Source organism: Balaenoptera borealis (genome assembly GCF_965194805.1).
Source record: "Balaenoptera borealis genome assembly, chromosome: 16".
Lineage (NCBI taxonomy): Eukaryota > Metazoa > Chordata > Mammalia > Artiodactyla > Balaenopteridae > Balaenoptera > Balaenoptera borealis.
In genome coordinates, this window is record NC_138872.1 from 2,933,221 (window position 1) to 2,955,111 (window position 21,891).

The 21,891-nt window shown below is 41.8% G+C and overlaps 1 protein-coding gene across 3 annotated transcripts in view; it reads right to left on the bottom strand.

Moving 5' to 3' along the window:
- Window positions 1-5,702: 5,702 nt before the first annotated feature.
- The window catches only part of LOC309613457 (uncharacterized protein), a 75,338-nt gene continuing 59,149 nt past the window's right edge, over window positions 5,703-21,891 (bottom strand). For all 3 annotated transcript variants that reach the window (XM_082360294.1, XM_082360296.1, XM_082360295.1), the window contains one exon: window positions 5,703-20,945. In XM_082360294.1, the coding sequence (XP_082216420.1) occupies window positions 20,344-20,945 (602 nt within the window). In that variant the 3' untranslated portion in view covers window positions 5,703-20,343. The remainder of the gene's footprint in view (window positions 20,946-21,891) is intronic.

Sequence of the window (21,891 nt, forward strand, 5' to 3'; positions counted from 1 at the left end):
TTCCCTTAGTGCTGGCTTGGTGATGATGGGATCGCACAGTTTACGTTTGCTTGAAGATGCCTTTACTGCATCAGTATCACTACAGGTTATTATTTTGCTGGGTATAGAATTCTAGCTTGGCAGTTATTTTCTGTTAGTTCGTTAACACTTTTTATCTCAATGTCTTCTGACTTCTGTTTCTACTGTTGAGAAGAGAGTTGTCAGTTTCAGTTAACTTGGGTTTTTTTGAAGGAAACTTGCCTCTTTTTCTGACTTTAAGAATTTAAAAAATTCCCTTCACTTTTAGTTTTCAGAAGTTATACTATAGAGTACCTTAGTGTGTAATTTTGAAAAATTTACTATATTTGGGTTAGTAAAGCTTCTTAGATCTGTCAGTTTTGTATTTTATTAGCTTTGAAAAGTTCCCACCAATGTAACGTTACTTCGGTCCAGTTTTCTCTCTCCACTCTTCTGGGTTCCAGTTACACATGTGCTAGTCCTCCTCTCAGCACCCTCAGTGTCTCTTCCACCCTATTCTGTTTGTCCCATAATTTGTCAGTTGATGATTAACTATTGACATTGACATCTGATCTATCTCTTACTTCACTATTCTTTCTGCATCCAACCTATGTCAAATTCATTGACTTGTTCTAAAATTTTTATGCATTTTTCTGTAATTTCCAAATGATTCTTCTTTTAATAGTTTTCCGATTCTTTGTAGAAATTCTCAATGGCTTCTACCTCCTTGAACATGATAATCATAGTTTTTTGCAAGTCCAACAACTCTCATTTCTGGATCCCCTGTTAATCTGTTTCTATTACCTGTATCTTCTACTGCTTTTTGTACATGTTGCCTTGCCATCTCAACGTGCCTGGTTATTTTATACAGTGTGCCAATCATTGTACATTTACAATTGTTTGTAAATGACTCAGGTCCTATTTGATTCAATTTATGTTTGGGATCACCTCAATCTAATTTCAAATGACTGAGACAATTAGATCTGGAGAGGCTGTAATGGCCTGTTGGTTTCTAGTTTACTTCAGTGATCTTAGACGAAAAGCATCTCTTAATTTTAGCTGAATTTCCTTTATCTTATCCCACTAATTCTTCACTACCTTGTTAGCTTTCTGCTGTCCTCTTGGAGAATTTTTAATATGTTGTATGCTTTTTCTAGCTGTCCTCATTTTGAGGGTTGGCCTTTATTTAATCTTCCATTTTAAAAATGTTCCTTTATTCATCAAATAAATATCTGTTGAGTCCTACTATGTGCCAGGCACTACATCAGATTCTGGCTCCCCAGTGGTGAGCCAGAGAGAGAAAGAGAAGTCTTGCCATGTGAAATTAGTTGTCCAGTGTCCAAGGTTAATTACTGACCTTTGTCCCCATAAGAGGAGATTTGAAACGAATCCAGAAAACATCATTGTGCCCCACTGATCTGTCACCATGAGCAGAGTCTTAGAAGGGTGCTGGGGTATCTTGCTGCAAATGCACAGACAAGAGTCCTGTTCATCAGATCTCAAGTGTGTGGCAGGGAAAGTGAAATACATCATCTTATCCCCTCCTCTGGCAACACTGCACACCGACCACAATAACCACGGTTTGTCCAATCCCGACTAGTCCTACTTACGGTCTAATTGTGGGGAGAGGAGAGAAAGGGAGAAGTTGAAAGAACTTATTGAAGAACTATTTAAAATTTAAACACTGCTGATAGTCATAAAAGCCCCGTGGCGTTCTAAAGCAACATTGCTCCCTTAGAACTTTATTCCCACGTGTTTACACTATCTCTTCAAAGGCCCATTAGATCTAAACTCTTTGATGTACGACCAGCTACTTCAGTGGTAACTTTTTGTTAGCTCAAATCTATATCCAGTGGGGAAAAGGACAAATTGGCTCTTTTATCACTTTCCGTATCAACTCACAATGAATGGGGACATTTCCCTCCGCTTAAAAGCTACATGATGAGTTTATAAGCAGGACAAAGTGAATAAATTCAGCCCAGGAGCTTGATTAGAAAACAAAGTCAGTGCTGCAGGAGCCAGAGCTGTCCACACAAGTCTCTTCAAGCTGAGTTTTTCTGACGTGCTCGCTCCCTGGGATCTGCGCGCATGGCCTGGTGAGAAGCCACTAAGCATCCATTGCTCCTCGGCCAGCGGGGAGGGCGTCTGGTGGAGGGTCCATGGTCCTGGGATGCTGCAGACATGCTGCTGAACAGAGTTTGAAAAAGCGTTCTTTTGCCATGTCTAGGAGGTGATCGTTATTGGACATATTTTTATGATGTGCAACTGAATGACCAGATCTCCAACCCACTTTATTTTCTCTTGGGCTAAACTACATGCTCACGTAGATGCTGCCCATGCCTTCTGTCAGGGGTCAGTGCCTTCCAAGCAGGTGGCACAGACAGGCCAGCAGATGTGCACTCAGGGAAATTCAGTTACCCAGCGAGAGCTGGCACCTCATCTCCTGGCCCTTCTTTGAAAAAAAAGTAGCATCCCTCTGAGACCGACTTTATCCACTGAAGAAGATTTGGAAGGGAAGAAATACAGTTCAAAAATTGGCAATAAAATAACCTACATGTCTGGAAGATACATGGGACATTTTGCTTTTTTAAAAAATCCTATTGTGAGAAATCCTTTTGTATTAGTCAGCTCAGGCTGCCCTAAAGCAGGACCACAGATTGGGTGGCTTACACAGCAGGCATTTCTTTCCTTTCATTCTGGAAGCTGGAAGTCCAAGATCAAGGTGTCAGCAAGGTTGGTTTCTTCTGAGGACCATGAGGGTAGGTTCTGCCCCAGGCCTCTCTCCTTGGCTTGCAGATGGCTGTCTTCTCTCTGTGTCTCCACATGGTCTTCCCTCTGGGTCTTTCTGGGTCCTAATCTCCTCCCTTTATGAGGACACCAGTCATAGTGAATAAAAACCCATCACCCCATTTTACCTTAATCACTTCTTTGAAGACCCTGTCTCCAAATACAGTCACATTCTGAGGTCCTGGGGTGAGGGCTTCATCATATGAAATTGAAGAGGATACAATTCATCCCATAATACCTTTCTAAAATGGCACAAAACCCTAAAATAGACTGATAAATTTGATTATTTGAAAATAAAATTTTAAAAATTCTACATGATAAAAATCACCATTACAAAAAGTAAAAAGACAAATGAGAAAATGTGGAACACACTTGCTATTTATGCCACAAAGTGCCATTTTAAAAAAGTGATAGAGGGAGGGAGATGATAGACTGATAGATAGTTTTGGCCAGTTTTTTTAAAAAAAAAAGTCCAGTGGGAAAATGGGCACAAAATACAGGGAGTTCACAGAAAATTAAAGACAAGTGGCTCTTAAATGTATAAAATTTTGCTCGACATGAAACACAACTTCAAACAACCTTGAAATGACATTTTTTTAGCGATCACGTTGGCAACTTGACCAGAATTTGTGGATTAGATTCTTTCATACATTACCAGTGGAAGCACAAATTGATACGACCTCTATGTCGAACATTTGGCAAATCTATCAAAATTACAATTATACAAAACCTTTGACTTAGACTTCTCACTCTTAGAAATGTGTGCTAAAATGGAGCCCCATCTGTGTGAAATGATCTACGCACAAGGTCATCCGTGGCGGTCTCCTGCACTACAGCAAAATATTGAACACGATCTAAACATAAATCAATAGGTCTGCTTCCATGGAAACTTTCACAGCTTTTAAGGGGAATGAGGTAGCCTTATACCTTCTGATATGAACAATCTCCAATGTATATTCTGTGGGAATAGGCAAAGATAAGTCAATGTTTGTGATCAAATGCATTCCCAGTGTCTGCATTTGAATGTTTCTGAGAGCATATGCTGAAAACTGTTAGTCCTGGTTGCCTCTAGGGAAAAGGACACGGTGCCTGGAAGACGGGATAGGGACAGATAGGACGCCATATACTCTTTCCTCTCTTGCATTTTAAACCACGCAGATGCTTCGGTAAAGACATTTGCAGCAAATATGACAAAATGTTAATTATCTGTTCAGAGGTGGGTGCATGGATGATCTGTTCTATTATCTCCTGTACTTTCATGCTTATTTGAAACGTTTCATAATTAAAATTTAAAAATAAAATATCACATCTTTTGCCTACTAAGTTCTTTTAAAAAGATTCCCACACACATACACCTAAATTTGTTCATATTTTTAACTGTCACATCTGTTTTATTCAGCACTTTCAGGGATGCAGGAGTAACACACACAACCCAATGGGCTTTAGCCAAACAGGGAGTTTACTGGCTCCCATTTCTGGAAAGCCCTGGGTGTCGCCTTCAGGCATGGTTGGATCTAGTGACCCAAATGATGTCCCTCTCACGTCTTCCTCCTTCTCTGGCTCTGCTGCATCGTTCTCTGGCAGGACCCCCTCTTGTGGTATAGACGGGCACAGTATCTCCAGGCTGATAGCCTGCTCATTTACTAAACTTTTGATAAAGAGTAAAACTCTTTCCCAGTAGTTCAAAAAAGAAAAAAACGTACTGGGTTCCCTAGGTCACATGACCACCCCTTTCCAGTCACTGCGAGTCTGGCATGGCCAGGTATGAGGTGACATCATCCTTGGTGTTGGGCTTGTGTCTCCTTCTTCCCAAAACTAAGGATGGTGAGTGGGTGATGGTTTGTTCAGCAAAGGAACACAGAGGTCCTCTTACCCTCAAAAGGGAAAAGGGATGCGGGGGGACAGGCCACAGTGGCAAATGTCCATTAAAAAATCTCTAGTCCCAGCCACTTCCCTGAGCACGAGGGCATAAGGATTAAAAACATACCATTGGGGGCTTCCCTGGTGGCGCAGTGGTTGGGAATCTGCCTGCCAATGCAGGGGACACGGGTTCGAGCCCTGGTCTGGGAAGATCCCACGTGCCACGGAGCAACTGGGACCGTGAGCCACAATTACTGAGCCTGCGCGTCTGGAGCCTGTGCTCTGAAACAAGAGAGGCCGCGATGGTGAGAGGCCCGCGCACCGCGATGAAGAGTGGTCCCCACTTGCCGCAACTAGAGAAAGCCCTCGCACAGAAACAAAGACTCAACACAGTCATAAAATAAATAAATAAATAAATAAATAAATAAAAGAACGTGAATTAAAAAAACAAAACAAAACAAAACATACCATTGGCAGGTATCTGCATGTTAAACTCTGGTGTATTATGCCTACAGCTTAAGAGGGGTTTGGTGTTCCAGGCTTTCCGCTTTCCAGGAACCAGTCGACATTTACACATTGTTTTGGAGGCTGTTGTATTTAACTTGTCTCCTTTGTTCTAAACCCCCTCCCCTAACTCTTCGCTGCATGTTTAAATAATGATTTTTCTGATACTATGTCAGATAGCTTTCAGAATGTCTTCCATTGTGGAATATTTGATTGCATTCTTGTTGGGACATTTAATCCTTTATCCCTGGATTCCCTACATTACGGTTAGCTGTAAAGTATTGATTAACTTTAGATTAAATGTTTTTTCAACAAGAACACTTCATGGGTGATGCTGTTTACTTTTTTTTTTTTTTTCAAGATTTTTTGATGTGGACCATTCTTGAAGTCTTTATTGAATTTGTTACAATATTGCTTCTGTTTTACGTTTTGGTTTTTTGGCTGCGGTTTTTTGGCCGCGAGGCATGTGGGATCTTAGCTCCCTGACCAGGGATCAAACCCGCACCCCCTGCATTGGAAGGCAAAGACTTAACTACTGGACGACCACGGAAGTCCCTACTTCTTACTGATTTTCTTTAGGAAGCATAGAATAGAGGCCTAGCCTACCAATAGTCATGATAAATTTTACCACTTGGTTAAGCTTGTGACCTCAAGATTTATCCATGTGAATGTGTATTTCTTTTTCACAAATAACAAGGAAAGTTTTGACATGTACTTTGGAATCAAGCAAATCCTTTCTCTGATAAACTTCTTCCTAATGATCATAGCCGTCCTGACACTCCTGGGTGGATGATGTGACCGGGGACTGCAAAGGCACAATTTCCTAATTCTACCATTCCTTCCGCATCTAATTCTACCATTCCTTCCGCATCTATCTCCTGCCAGTTTTCTGTAAAGAGTTGTTTTTCTTATTAACTGAGGATAAACTGGTTCTGGGTAAATGCTTAATGCTTTCCCATTAGGTACCAATTTTCAAGGTAAGAAGTGGTTGTAGTTGTCACTTTCAGTAGTGGCATGTTTTTTTCTTTTATCATGTCACGATTTGGGTTCCCCACAATCTAACGCTGAGATGGATTTTGGGGTGCAGGATGCTCATTAGAGATCAGCCCCTGTGAAGGGAAGGGGGGCAGGATTGGGCAGAGGAAGAGGTTAAACCACAGCACAGCCTGATGAAGCCTCGGCCAACGTCGAGGGGACTCTGGGACCAGCCCAGCCCTTCAGAATAGGGAACCATCCCAGCTGGATTGAAATGGCTGGACCTATACAGCCCCGCCTCGCTCAGCCCTCCTGCCCCGCACAGAGCATAACCTTGAGCCAGGCGGCTCCCTGAACTTGAGGCAGTCCTGGAGGAGCTGACAGCTGAGTGCCTGCCCTCTGCCGACTGCCGTCCCTGCAATGGGACCTCAAACCCTTTTCTGAAAAGGAAGCTGGCGAGAGCCTCTCCTTCCTCATGTGCCACCCTCTCTGTTTGGTTTTTTATTTTGAGTTTGTTCTGCTTTGTTTTGTAGTTTAATAACATGAGGGACTCACGTATTTTATATTCTCTATTTTACAATAAAAATGTGTTTGGGGGAATGCTCGAATAATCCCACATTTAACCACTGGAACTGCCTTTGACACATGGTAATATGTCTTTGAACCCTACTTCCTTCTAATGGAAGTGATTAGATCTGAGCTTGTGTGCTATTGCCCCAAGATATTATTGCTTCTAAACCCTCTCACTGGAGAGAGCTAGGATGTGTGCGTGTGTTAAATCATGAGTTTTTATTACCATTTTCTATTCCAATTTAGCATGACAGAATTTATTTTCTTGTTGTTTTTTATTTTATATTTTTATATATTTGTATATATTTGCACTAATAATATTAACAGTTATTTATTCTAAAAGGTTCATTAAATGGTGTCAAAATTATGATATAAAAATTATTATAAAAAAACACTGAGTGAATTTTAAGATTTCTCTGTAGTTCTTTTTATCCTTAGAATTATAATCACCAAGGATTTAGATTCAGGTTGCTGTTTTCAGAGATTACAAGGAATAATTTTTCTCTGTGTTATGTTACCACTTTGATATAAAATTAGGTTCATTTGTTTCAGCTTGTTTTCAGCGTGTAGGTTGACTTTTTCCCCCTTTGTGATTTACTTTTTTTGACTCTGTAAAGCATCTGCAGGCTTCAAATCACTCAGAATTCTTATTTTGACATTTTCCCCATTGAGATTCCTTTCTTCTTCCATAGTTTCTGGGCATCTAAAACTGGCATATTTACAAATGTCTTATCTGGGTACTTGGCACTCTGATGTAGACAGGGAATAGAAAAGCATTTCCCCAAATGTGAATTATGAAACACCACATTCATGAGATGCTTCCTGAGAAACAAGTTTTGGAAACTCTGTGACTGCCCTGCCAGCCACACACACACAGATTCACTGGACACAATAGCAAATGAAAGGAGGTAAGAGTGCCTTCAGTAAGGAAGGATGTTAAATTTCCCTAAATATGAAGTACTATGGAATGTTTGATCTTGGAATGGGTTTTGCATTACATATATTAACAGTCTATGGGATTAGTGCTCCGAGGTGTATATATATCTTTTTTTTTTTTCCAAACTTAAATGCAACTTGTTCTAAGCAAAAATTAGAAATGTCAAGCCTTCTCATGACACCTTTATTATGACTCATAGGCCTTAAAGTAAGGAAAAAGCCAAAGTCATTATCTGTGTGTCTCTAAGAAAAGAGCTAATGCTTCACAGGCATATACTTGGAATATAAGCTTCTTCAGAGAAAGGATTTTTTGCTGCCTCTGCTGGAACAAAGAACTCGACTCTATATGGCACAACTTAGGCACCAGATGATGTTTGGTGTATGAAAGAATGAAGGAACATTTGATGGGCATTTGTTTTCTTTGGGAACTAGAGCCTTCACATATGCTGACTAGGTAAAGATATCCTACACTTTTATTTTGTCACCTAAGTTTTTAAAAATACATAACTAAAAATATACAAATAAGAGTCTTAATGATCATCTAAGATCTGGAAAATTACATAGGGAATTTCATAATGAATATCAAGCAAATTATTTTAACTTCTGATGTTCAAAACATACATATATAGTCTAATGAAATCTAGAAAAGAATAATGTAAAAAAGTAGAGAAGCACATTTTAGATTATGGTATTATTTACCAAAACATATCCCAGGGAAAGCAAGATTCAGGTAGTGTTAACAAGTATCCACAAACGTCTTTATCCTTAAATAAGTTTAGGAATCTTTTTGTTGGACAGATTTGAACTAGTTTCTTTCCTGTAGAACTCTAAAATTAATTCATTATTGAATAAGTGCTCAACAGACTAATATCTAGTGTGAGTCTCTAATAGGGAATGGATAGTTTGTGTCATTCCCGAGTGTTTTATTTTTCCAGGTCAGTCATTTTACAGGACTCATGTTCCATTCGGCTCACTTTAGGAAATGTTGACAGAGCTAAACCACAGGGTCCAAAACACTGATAAAGTGGCAGACAGCTGACCGGATTTAGGTTATGACACAGATGTTGCGGATTCCTATCTGACTAGGAATTTAAAATAACTATAACTAGTAAGTCAAGGAAATCTGTGGATAAAATAGACAGCATGCAAGAATAGATGGGTAATGTAAGCAGAGAGATGGAAACTCTGAGAAAACCTCGAAAGAAGATGATAGAACTAAAAACTACCAAAACAGAAATAAAGAATGCCTTTGATGGGCTCAGAAGCAGACTGAAAAGTGGAGAAAAGAGTCAGTGAGCTTGAAGACATGTCAGAAGAAAACTTCCCAGACTGAAATGGAATGAGAGAAAAAGAACGGAAACCATAGGAACACCACCAAGAATGGAACATGTAAGATTGCTGGGACAATTTCAAAAGGTGTAAAATGTGAATATTTGGAAAACCAGAAAGAGAAGAAAGAGAGAACTGATCAAAAGAAATTTTGAAGTACTAATTATTGAGAAATTTCCAAAATTAAAGACAGACACCAAAACACAGATCCATAAAGCTCAGATAATGCCAAGCATAATAATAACCAATAAATCTACACCTATGCATAACATATTCAAATGGTAGAAAACCAAAGGCAAAGAAAAAAATCAAAAGAAGCTAAGAAAAATGGTGGATTTCTCAACAGAAAGCATGCAAGAAATAAGAATGTAGTGAAATATTTTAAAGGTTGACAGAAAATACCTACCCACCTAGAATTCTATATCCAGCAAAATTATCCTTCAAAAGTAAAGTAGAAATAAAGACTTTCTCAGAAAAACAAAAACTGTAGGAATTCATTGCCAAAGGACCTTCCCTACTTGAAATGGTAAAAGAAACTCTCCAAGAAAAAGAAAATGAAAAAGATCCAAACCTCAGATTACATACAGAATGGGAGCGCTTCAGAGAAAATATAAATGAAAATAAAGTATTATGTTTCTATTCTAAATTGATCTAACAGATAACTGTGTTTAAATTAAATGTTAAATTAATACTAGTAACAAAAATATTGGGTGATTACAGCGTATGGACAGTGAAATAAATAACAATAGTGTCATGAAGGATGTGAGGGAGAAACTGGGAATCCTGTGACATAAGATACCTGTAGTACAGTGTTATTTGAAGGCGGGTGTAGATTAGTTAAACATGCATATTGTAAATCCTTTAAATATCTTTGAAAAAAATTTTTAAAAGAAGTATAACCGATAATTTAAGAGATCAGATAAAATATAATCATATAAAATTCTCAATTCAGCCAGAGAAGAAAAATGGAGGGGATGTAAAGAAATAAAGAACAATGGCAACAAAAGGAAAACACATTCAAATATGGTAGATATGAATCCAACTCTATCAGTCATTTTAAATGTGAATGGTCTAAATACACTAATTAAAAGGAAAAGGTTATTAGGGGGTATTAAAAAAATAAAAACCAAGACCAGACTACATATTGTCTATAAGATACCTACTTTACAGAGAAACACTAGGGTATGTTCAAAGTAAAGAGATGGAGAAAGATATGCCTGCTAACACAAATAAAAGACATTTGGAGCAGCTATATTAATGCCAGGCAAAGCAGAGTTCAGAGTAGGGAGGTTATTAGGGATAAACAGAACCATTATATAATGATAAAGCAATCAATTCTCCAAGAAGAAACATAGCTGAACCTTGAAAACATTATGCTAAGTGAAAGAAGACAGTTACAATAACCATGTGTTGTATGTCCCCATTTATATAAAATGTCCAGAGTAAGCAAATCTATAGTGATAGAAGGTACATCAGTGGTTGCCTAGGGCTGGGAGATGTGAGGTCAAAAGAGGACGACTGACATTAGGAACAGGGTTTCTTTCTGAGGCAATGAAAATGTCTGCTATTGATTGTGGTGATGGTTGCACAATTCTGAATACACTAAAAACCATTGAACTGTACATTATGAATGGGCGAATTGTATGGTATGTGAATTACATCTCAGTAAAATGTTTAAAAATGATAGGGGAAATTGGGTGTGGGACATGGGGAAACTCTGTGTACCATCTTCACCTTTTTTCCATAATTCTAAAATTCTTAGCATAAAAGAAAAACATTTATTTAAAGAAACAAGTCATCCCAGCTCCGATTCCCGGCTCTGTGGTTCTCTTCTGCCTTCCAACTAAATGGCAGTGACAACAGGAAGTTTCCAGAGCTCTGCACTGGCGGAAACTGTCTCCGCCTGACTGGACTTCTTTTCCTGGAGAAGAAGCTTCCTCCTCAGCATTAACTGCTTTGCATTCCGATGGGGGAAACATCACTGGGTGTCACACTGCATTGGGTCTCTGAGATGGAATAGACACCCGCGGGCAGCCTCCAGAAGTCGGTAGCTGAGTGAACGCAAAACTCTATCAACTATGCATCTGCACGAGAATGAAAGAGAGCAAACTGTGCAAAAATACATCATTTGCAAAAAATATTTTTATTTGCACCTAATTTTCCAATTACGCATGTGCTTGGAATCACACGGCATTTGCTACTTACAAATTGCTTCCTCTTGTTCACAGCCCTACAGTACATCAATGAAAAGTGTACCAAAACATAATTCTATTGTACTTAAGCTAAAAAAATCAAAAGGAAGACCTAATGTATATATATATATCTTTCAGCTGGAAATTTTAATTTAATCGATTTCTCCAAGCCGAGCAAACGATGCATGAACACGTGTCTAGATTCAATGTTCAAATTCTTCAATAAAAAGGGAGGGGATGTGGGGAGGCTGTTCCAGATGAGTCCTACCAGAAGCGAAGAATTATGGATTCTGCCTAATATTACCAGGGATTTTCTCCCACTTTCTATCAAATTGCCAGACCTTATCAAATGGCAGGATAATTAAGCCAGCCCAAGGGAATCCCATGCGCATTGCTGGAAACGCCCTTCGTAAAGTCCAGACACAACTGTCAGCAGTTCTGGGGCCCAGACTGTTCCACTCGCTTTCCTTGGCAAATGCTAATCAATGACCCAGTCACAGTGGATCGAAGGCAGCCGTGATGAAATGCCACCTTATGAAGTAATTGGCTTCATGGATCTGCCCAAATGAGTCATAAAACTATTCATCAATATCCTCCATTGTGCAGTCCTGGGCTGACATGGTTAACTCGAGGGATACTCCGATCAGAAAAGCTTACTGTATGATTGCTTTGGCAACCCATTCAGCACCTTCACCTTCCAGGAGAAGAGGGTGGGAAAGAAACAAATACCACTGTCATCCCTAAACCGGAGCTCAAGGCACTAGTTTCTATGCCAACAGAGGTGCAGAATCTAAATAAGCTTACAACAAGAAGAGAGGTGTCATTGTTTTCTGTTTTGAAATTCGTATTTCTCCCAGCCTCTATTTAGTGTTGGCCATAAAAACCCACGTGCATTCAGAAAAAGCAGTCCTATATGTGCCCTTCTTCTGCTGATGCCATTTTTCTGGAAGGTAATGTTGTCTGTGAGAGAAATTTCACTTGCCCACGTTCCTGAGCTATGAAATCTTCCTTAAGTATATTCTGAATGAAGCAGGGGCATAACTGTGAGGGCAAAGGTGTAGGTGTCACCCAAAATCCTGATGGTTGATGATTAGCTCTCGGAGACGCAAAAGCAATTGCCCAAACTCCACAGAGATCGTCCTTCTTTCCATTTGCTACCACAGACAAGCAGGTATTGTTTTTGAGGATTTTAAAGTGAGATCTAGTTGTCAATAGATTTTGCTTCAGAGGAAGATTACTTGAATTGGCACATCTTCGATATTTTAAAACACATGTAAATTCCACAGTCTACGACGCATATAGACAACTTAAATTTAACTCTGGAGTTGAAATGCAGTCAGGTAGAGTCTGACTCTACACAGGTAGATCACTCCATTCATTTACTCTTCACTAATTCATTCCTTTAGTCAATGCCATGAGGCCAAAGAGAGTGGAAACCTAATACTTCTTGGTGAGGCTGGAGGGTGACATCTGGGGAAAGTTTATGGAAAATTGGTATTTGGTTTGGGCCCTGAGGATGTTCGGAAATTCAGTGACTGGTGATGGAGAGAGGGAAGTGCAAGGAATGAGGGAAGCCTGGGCACAAACATGCTTAGGACAGACTTACTGGGAGAGATCAGAAGTGGAGACAGTACCTTCTCAAGGGCTGTGGATGAGACCAAGGATGGACCCATGTGAGGAAGTCTTGCCCCCTTGTAGGGAGTGGACCTTAACTTGACGGCAGAGGGGACTTTGCGTGGACCGGCGCTCCCATGAGGCCGAGGGAAACTCTCTAGAGTCAGCGGCAGCAGCTGTCAGCGCCCCACACTCACAGCCGCTGCCGGACAGGTACGTCGCTGGGGAAGGGGCTCTGGGCAGGGCCCCCACTGCATCCTCTATGACAGCTGTTTCCAAACTTCAGTGAGCATCAGAACCTCTGGGAGGGCTTCTGAGAACAGTGTGCTGGGTCCACGTCCAGAATTTCCCCCTCAGTAGCTGTGGGGTGGAGCCCAGGACCTCGCCTTTCTAACAAGCCTCCAGGAGGTGCTGGTGCTTCAGGGATCACATGGAAGCCAACGGATCTGCCACAGGAATCCACTGAGGACACGGCTGGATCTTGTACAAAACCTAGATTAATGTTTGTGCATGTGGCTCCAGTCAGCCTGAAACACCCCCCGACCACCCTCTTAACCAAGTTTACAGTTATCCCTTGGGTATCAGCTTAAGTGTCACGTTCTTCTCGGAAGCCTGTGCAGACTTGACTGTAGAAAATTCTTCTTTGTGCACCTCAGAGCACTTTGAACCTCACTCTCTAGGGCTAATTGCAACTGTGATTGAATATTTACTTCTGCATTTTTGGTAAAGTCTCACTCCCCCTGGGGCTATTAGTGACACAAGGATGGGCTTGGTGACACTGTAGTTCACCATCACATACCCAGGAGTGTGGAGACCTGGTTAGGAGCCCAGGATCTGGCTGGAGCCAGACTGCTTGGACTGGTCCACACCCGGCACCACCACCGCCACCGCCACATACTTGGAGGAAATTATTCCAACTTGCAGTGTTTCATTTTATTTCAAATTATTTCAAATAAATTCTAATTATGCCCAATTATTTCATTATTTCAAGGTTTCAGTTTTCTCACTTGCAAAATGGAAACAAGGATCTACCTCCTAGGCTTGTTACGGGTATTAAGTGAGTTAACAGCTAGAAATCGCTTAGATAACCACCCCCCGACCCCCGCCCCGGCACACGAGTGGAGTTTGCCGCGCTGTGCCTGGTGTGCAGTGAGCACTTATTACGCGTTTGTTGATCCATGAATGAATAGTATCCATTCAAACGCTATATTCCAAGTAAAATACTGGTCAAACGAGTTTTAAAACTCCTTCCCTGAATCATGCCAATTACACAAAATTTCCCAATTGAAGCTTTGACATTTCTACTCCCTGGGTGCTAAAAATATCAGTTTCTTACTGGCATCCTTACAGGATAATCGGGTTGGAAAACTAACATTAAACTACTAAAAGTTCAGTTTAACAAACATGAAGTGAGTATCCAAGTGCTTCGTTGTTGATGAGAGTGAGGAAATGGGGTTCTGTTTTCAGGAGCCCAGGGGGGTCCGATGCTAAGGCCCCTCCCCATTCTGTGCCCCTCCCCCCCACACCCTCTCCTTTCCTGTGGAAATTTACACTTTCCTCCCTCGGAGTCATTCAGATCCTGGGGTAGCACTCAGCCTCCGGCAGAGTGGTGTTCTACCCACTTCTGAAACACCAGCAGCGGGAAGAACCCTCTGGCTCCACCAGGACGCCCAGCATTTAGACAGGTGGTGGCACCCGCACCTTGACCTGACACCCGGTTGGTGTGGGTCGCAGGTTTCAGAACCTCCCTCTGGAAGCCCCCAGGCGAGATGAACACGTTGTGTGGCTTGTGGATCTTGGAAGGAATTGCTCATATCTGCTAACATCCTGTTTTAGTGGGATTTAAGCCATTTTTCCATCCTGGCACCTTTTCTGCCCACGTCCATGTGTCCCCCTTGAAGAGTGGCCATGAGGACTGGGCGGGGGGCACTGCACGTGGGGTCAGTGCTCGGCATGTGTCCCTGGTTCTAGAAGCCGGCCTCATATCAAAGTCCCTCAGGGTCATGTTGGCCTTCGTGTGGACCCTTTCACAAATTTGCATCACCTTTGCTTCAAGGTTACCCTCAAAGGTTTTCACGGTTGCTTGTCCTGTGCATATGTGGTTTTGCCATGCTGGCTTTTATAATTCTACATCTACATTACTAAGTCTCCTTGTTAAAGCCATCCAGCAATTCAGACTGTAGGCTTCAGGAGGTTTTTCTTTTGCTCACGATCTGTCAATGGAGGTCCTCACTGCTCTTCCTGGCTTCGGATCACCCGTGGGTAACAACACGCAACAAGGCGGGAGCTGGATTAGTGCCCTATGGCTGCCATAACAAATAACCAAAACCTGGTGGCTTCAAACAAAAGAAACAGGAACGTAGTCTCTCACTGTTCTGGAGGGCAGAGGTCCGAAGGGCAGCTCTCAGCAGGTCTGTGCTCCTTCTGAAGGATCTAGAGAAGAATCCCTCCTTACCACTCCCAGCTGCTAGGGGGTCCGGGTGTTCCCTGGTCTGTGGCCATATCACTCCAGTCTCTGCCTCTGTCTTCACGTGGCCTCCTCCTCCTCTTCTTCTCCCCTGTGTCCACGTCTTCTCCTCTTTTGTCTTCTCTAAGGACATTTATCACTGGATTGCGGGCCCACTCGGGATAATCCAGGATGATCTCACCTCGAGAGCATTAACTGAATTACTTCTGCAAAGACCCCTTTTCCAAATAAGGCAATACTCACCGGTCCCAGGGGTTACACTGTGGATATATCTTTTGGGGGCCATCATTCAACCATGTGTAAGTCCCAAGACAAGATCAGCATTCTTATCTCATCAGAGTACACGCTGGTAGAGTTAGGTGATAACGCTCAGATTTCAATGAGATTTCATTTTTCCTGGAAATGTCTTAATTCCCCTTTGATCACTTTCTCAGTTGGCCTGTAGTCACAGGTTGTGATAATACAGAAATGGAATAATATTTTTTAAAAAAAGATCCTGCCAAAATGCACATAAAAATGAATAATGCTGGCCTAAAAGATGTTAGCTTGGAATGTTTTCCAACTATTCCAAGTCGTTTTTATCCTTAGAACCATTTTACAAATAACTTTAGACAAATCAGAGTTATTATTTTAGAGCACATCTTTTATTCAACTGTCCAGACTCTGAGCTTCTTTCTGCATACCTAACTTCACTGTGTCTCTTATGTATCTCCTGGAATTGGACTTTAAATAAAATTAACACACTGTTTGCAAAATATTGCCACAATAAGCCTCCTGCTACCAAATGATCAAGGCTAAGGAATCACTAAGAACTTTTACGATCACTGGAAGGCTATCCGGTATTGAGACAAGAGTTGCTGAGAGCGACCATCTTTTCTTTTAGATCTTTTGACTTGACTTTAGCTGTGCTTTCTAAGGATATTTTAATAGGCTTCGTTGGTGGTTTATTTTTTTCCTTTGTACACGTTTGAAGATCCTGCCTGAAAATCTGAGTCTGCAATGTATTCACCATCTGCTCGGCTTGGAGGGTGTAAATTTCATCTTGAGCTTCGAGCGGACACCTGCCTCCCTTTAAGCTGCTGGTCAGTTCTAGTGTTGGACGGACATTTGCAAAAACACACGCATTCTTAGCAGAAGCAGCCCTGTGTAAGGGCCACAGACTCGATCCTGCGTAAAGGTGAGCCTGCCCACTAGGGCTGCGGTGGGCACCACCTGGAGCGATGGACCCCAGTTCCCCCACAAACCTGGTGCTGGTCATGCCTGGTAAAGGAAAACCAACAGCCAAAATAAGAGTAGGAATAAGTCCCAGGAAACCTCACTGTATGCCTACCGAAACATCATAACCTCTTTGAAAAGACAGAAATTTTCAGATTGGATCAATCATCCCCACCCCACAATCAACTTCCTAACACAAAAGAATCAAAAGGAAAGGATGGAATTATTTATAGCATTGACAAGAAATATGTTCTCTTACTTTTGAGCACAGATACAGAATCCTAGATCAAATGTCAGCAAATTGAATGCCCGTATGTATGTGCATGGACACACACACTTATGCACACATTTGTACACACTGTTAAATCATAAGACAGGTGTTCATTTACCATTTAATATAAAGAAACCTGTGAATGCAATTCAACTTACTAACACATTTCTAAAGAACAGTCATATCAATAGATACACAAAATTAGGTAATATAATTCAACATCCAAAGATGATTTTTTAAAAAGCAAGCAAATTAGGAATAAAAGGGAATATCCTTAACATGATAAAACCACAAGCAAATATCAGACTGTTTTGAAATGATTACAGTCAATGTCAAGGAAAAATTCCCTGCTTATTATTTATTATGTAAAAATAAAAACCCATGAAGGATTAGTTCAGGGTCAAACAAACTGGCCACTGGAACAAAACAGGGAGCCCAGAAAGAACCCAGGCATATGGGGCCCTGGAATGAGACGGGGTGCCCTATAAGTCAGAGAGAAGGGATGGGCATTCTACAAATGGCGCCAGCATCTTCGCCTACCTGGTTGAAATGTGGACCATTATATCCTTACTTTCATCATACCCAAACGTAAATTCAAAGTTGACTGTAAACTTAAATATGAAAAAGTGAAACCATTTCTTTTTTTAAAAATTTATTTTATTTATTTATTTATTTTTGGCTGTGTTGGGTCTTCGTTGCTGCACGCGGGCTTTCTCTAGTTGAGGCGAGCGGGGGCTACTCTTTGTTGCGGTGCGCGGGCTTCTCATTGCGGTGGCTTCTCTTGTTGTGGAGCACGGGCTCTAGGTGCACGGGCTTCAGTAGTTGTGGCTCGTGGGCTCTAGAGTGCAGGCTCAGTAGTTGTGGTGCATGGGCTTAGTTGCTCTGTGGCATGTGGGATCTTCCCAGAACAGGGCTTGAACCCGTGTCCCCTGCATTGGCAGGCGGATTCTTAACCACTGCGCCACCAGGGAAGTCCCTGAAACCATTTCAAACAAAGCAAAACAAACCCCGTAAGGTAAGTTATAACAGACTATTTTATAATTTTGAATGGAGACAAATTTCTTGATTTGGACTAAAAAGGCACAGACCACACTCAAAACAAGTGATACCACATTTAAATTTAAAGTATCTGTAAAATACAAGATACCTTAAACAAAACAAAGACAGCCGCACTCTGGGGTTATGTGCTGACAGCGCGCATAACTGATGGGAGAGGAATACTCGGGTATGTGGAGCAAGGTCCTACAGAATCATAAGAACAAAACAAACCACTGATGGAAAACAGATGATTTACAGAAGAGGAAACTCAGATGAGCAGTAGACATGGAACACGAAGCTCAGACTCACTAGTAACTAAGAAAGTGCAAATTAAAACCACAGAGATGCCCTTTCTCACTCATCCATCAGAAGTAGAACCTCTGGCCATGGCTGGTGGGGGTGTGGCTGGAGGTGTAGAACAGCCTGGTGAAATCTGGTAAAAGATGCTCGTACCTCAATGTATTTATTCCATAAATTCCACTCCTAGGCATACAGCTAGAACAGTGTTTGTTCCTAAACTCAAGAAGACATATGTACCTTCAGGCATTGCTTGTAATGACGATAAAGTGGAAACAATTTAATAGTCCATGAGCAGGGAGATAAATAAATAATGATTTATTCACACAATAGAAGAGAACATAGTAGCTAATATGAACTGGAGCTACATATGCCAACATGGATAAATCTCAGAAATTTAACGTTGAGTGAAAAAAAGAGAAAGCTGCCCGATCAAATAAGCAGTATGATAGCATCTGTATAATATTATAAAATCATATAAAATGTGATGCTATATATTGTTATGAACACTTATGTTTATGGAAAATATATTTAAAAACCATGAATGGATGTGATAGTCCGATTCACGATAGCCAGGACCTCTGGGGAGACAGAGGGGGAGGCAGGATGGAATAATGGTTCCAAACAGGGAACTGAAGTAAAGATCCCGTGTCCTGGGTGGCTGAGCACGGTTGTATGGGATCTTACTCAGCACGTGGAGCTGCCCACATGGTCTGAGAGGGAAGGCGGGGTTGAGGCTGGACCCCACATCCCTCCTTCCTGTAGGCTTAGGTAGAGCAAATAGTGGGATGTGAGCCTAGAGTCTGAAGGCCTCCTCATCCCTTAGCTCACAGCGTCATATTTGGGCTCTTTAGTTGCTAACACAAAGCCACTCAAGGCAGAGGGGCCCACACTGTCACCGCTAACCCAACAGCCGCTCTCAACCCCCTTCTTGCACACCTTCTGTTAGGGAGATCAAAAAAAAAAAAAGCTTCCCCAGCCTTCTGTGCACCTAGAGATCGCTGGAGGATTCAGAGCTGGTCACAGAGGAAAGCTGCTGGGCACGTCTAGGAGAGGCAGGAGGCAGGGAGAAAACATTTCTCCTGCCTTCTTGGCTAAACTCTAGATGTGATTTTGGAGCTTCAGCAGCCATTCTGTGACACTGAAGTGAAGGCCAAGAGAATTAGAGAGACTGCAGGAAGTTCCTCAACTAACCCTGGGGCCCCCTCCTTCCATACATCTTCAGTAAGAGAATTAAACCTCTCTGTTGATTGTTTTCATTATGATAAGCCATCTAATTAATACGTTTTCTTTAGGTAGGGGTCATTTGTCAGACAGTTACCGAGATACCTATGGAATCCGAGTAACACTGAACAACTGGAGACCTCCACTGGGGAGTAAATATCGGGCACTGTACTAATAATATGTTCTATGCCCATCTCTCTGGCTCTTTTCCCAGCACAAATTCTAGGCACAAAGGAATGGATGGGTCTGGGTTACTTAGTACAATCCTGACCACTGGAGGCTTTGAATCATGGGTGTCAGTTCAAGAGAGAGTTTGGATAGACACTCCAAGAAATGTCCACTGCAGACCTGACTCAGATTTTAATTCTGAGTACTTTGCAAGGCCTCATACACTCCCCATTTCCTTTCCCTCCTTCCAGACTCTCCAGGGACTGATTTTATGATATTCCACAGGAGAGTCAGAGCAGGGATCAACAGCCTGGAGCTGTGCAGCTGATGGCTATTAATTACGAATAAAACAATTATAAAAATATTCGCAGGACATAAGGTAATATTTTACACCGAAATACTAAAAGGCTACTCCTAAAATCCACTTTAAACATCAATATTTTTGCTTCCCTTTCATTGTTAAGTACTTTTCCCCCTTATCTTTAACCTCGACATTATTAAAACTGCACCAGGAATCTATTTTAAAAATCTCACTGTGACATTTCTGCAAAAAAAAATGACCTTACCATTTTATAGGTGCTGCAGTCATTTGGCAGGATACAACAATTTTTTTCCTCCCCCAGTAAATTAACATTCTAAAAAATGCTTGTTTAAAGCTCTTTATTCGATTGTCATTTGTAAGTGGGCCAGTGCTTCCAATCACACAGAATGAAGAATGGCTAAATTGCAGACAATTTCCATGCTCAGGCGTCTTGCAAACTGTGTTTCATCTTTATCATGCTTCACATTTCATTTCCAAGCTGAGCTGAAGCCTTCACCGGGTTCAGAACCGTGTCTTAAGAGCTGAGGGTTCAAGAGATTCCACAAGCTAATGAACAGAGTTGAAAAGTGACTGTATGTCACTGCAGGCATAAATCAAACTTTTTTCCAAATGATTTGTGTTCTGCTTGTTCTTTCCTCATATTGCCTCTCAAAAAATAGAAATAGAGCTTGTTGAGTCCTTTTGTCTGCATCAGAAAACCACAAATGATGGCCCTACACTTGTCCATCGTCATGACCCACCGGGTGGGAGTGACGATGGGGATGATGGTCATGCTGGTGTCACGGCTGCTGCTGCTGCTGGTGACGCTGATGGTGAAGTTCATGACGATGACGACAATGATGCTGATGCTGGTGGGGACGGTGAAGTTCATGGCAATGATGACGATGATGCTGATGGTGAAGTTCATGACGATGATGCTGATGCTGGTGGTGATGGTGAAGTTCATGACGATGACGACAATGATGCTGATGCTGGTGGGGATGGTGAAGTTCATGACGATGACGACAATGATGCTGATGCTGGTGGGGATGGTGAAGTTCATGACGATGATGACGATGATGCTGATGCTGGTGGGGATGGTGAAGTTCACGGCAATGATGACGATGATGCTGATGGTGAAGTTCATGAGGATGGTAACAATGACGCCGATGCTGACAGTGTTGATAAAACTTGTAGCACCTGCATATTCAGGGCTGAATGTTTTTCTAGGTACCATGCTGGTCACTCTGTTCACATACTTCCTCTAATCCTCACAAGAGCCATATGAAGTATATCCTCCTATTATTACTATTATTATTATTAGTAGTAATACCTCCATTGAATAGATAAGAGAAGTAGGCTCAGTGAACGGACACACACACAATGTGCTACACCTCAGGATGTGGAAGTCACAAATGCTGTCCTTCACCTAGAATGTTTAGAAAGTTATTACCTTTTAGTCCTAAATGTAATATTCCTCCGTTTAGGAAGTGGAGGTTCCTGATTGGGTTAGTTATCTTGCAGAAATCCGGAGGGGAAAGAAGGATCATGCCAGTGTAGAGGTAGTTAGGTGCAGAATGGGCCGTTGTTAAGGAAACAAAAGCATACTTTAAATTTCTCAGAGAAGTGCATGGTTATGGAAGACATGCTAATCATTGCATTTCTCCCAAATTCAACATTAAATCAACACTTAACAAATGTAGATGGAGCCATTACTCTACCCTAGATCCTTTGAGAGGCACGGTGGGTATCTCTGCTTTAAGCATCAGCCCCTACCAGCATGGAGCTTACTAGTAGAAGAAGCACATGAAAAAACCACCCGACGCGAACAAGGGCAAATCTGGGGCTGCAGACTCCATCCCAAGCCCGCAGCCGAGTGGCCCAGGGCAGACCCCAGGCCCTGCACCAGCCAAAGTCTGCCTCCCAGATGGAAAACTGGGAAGGTGAGACCAAAGAGGCTTGAAGAGGCTGGTCACAGAGCTTCCCGGCTCGGGCCACTGCCCTGGCCAGGCAACGCCACACACATGCAGGACGTTATGGCAGAGGGAGAATTCATGAAGGAAGCAGGGAGGAGCGACCTGGGGCTGTGGGGAGAGGGCAGGGGTGGAGGCAAACTTCCCAGCATTCCTCTAAGACCGTCGGTGGG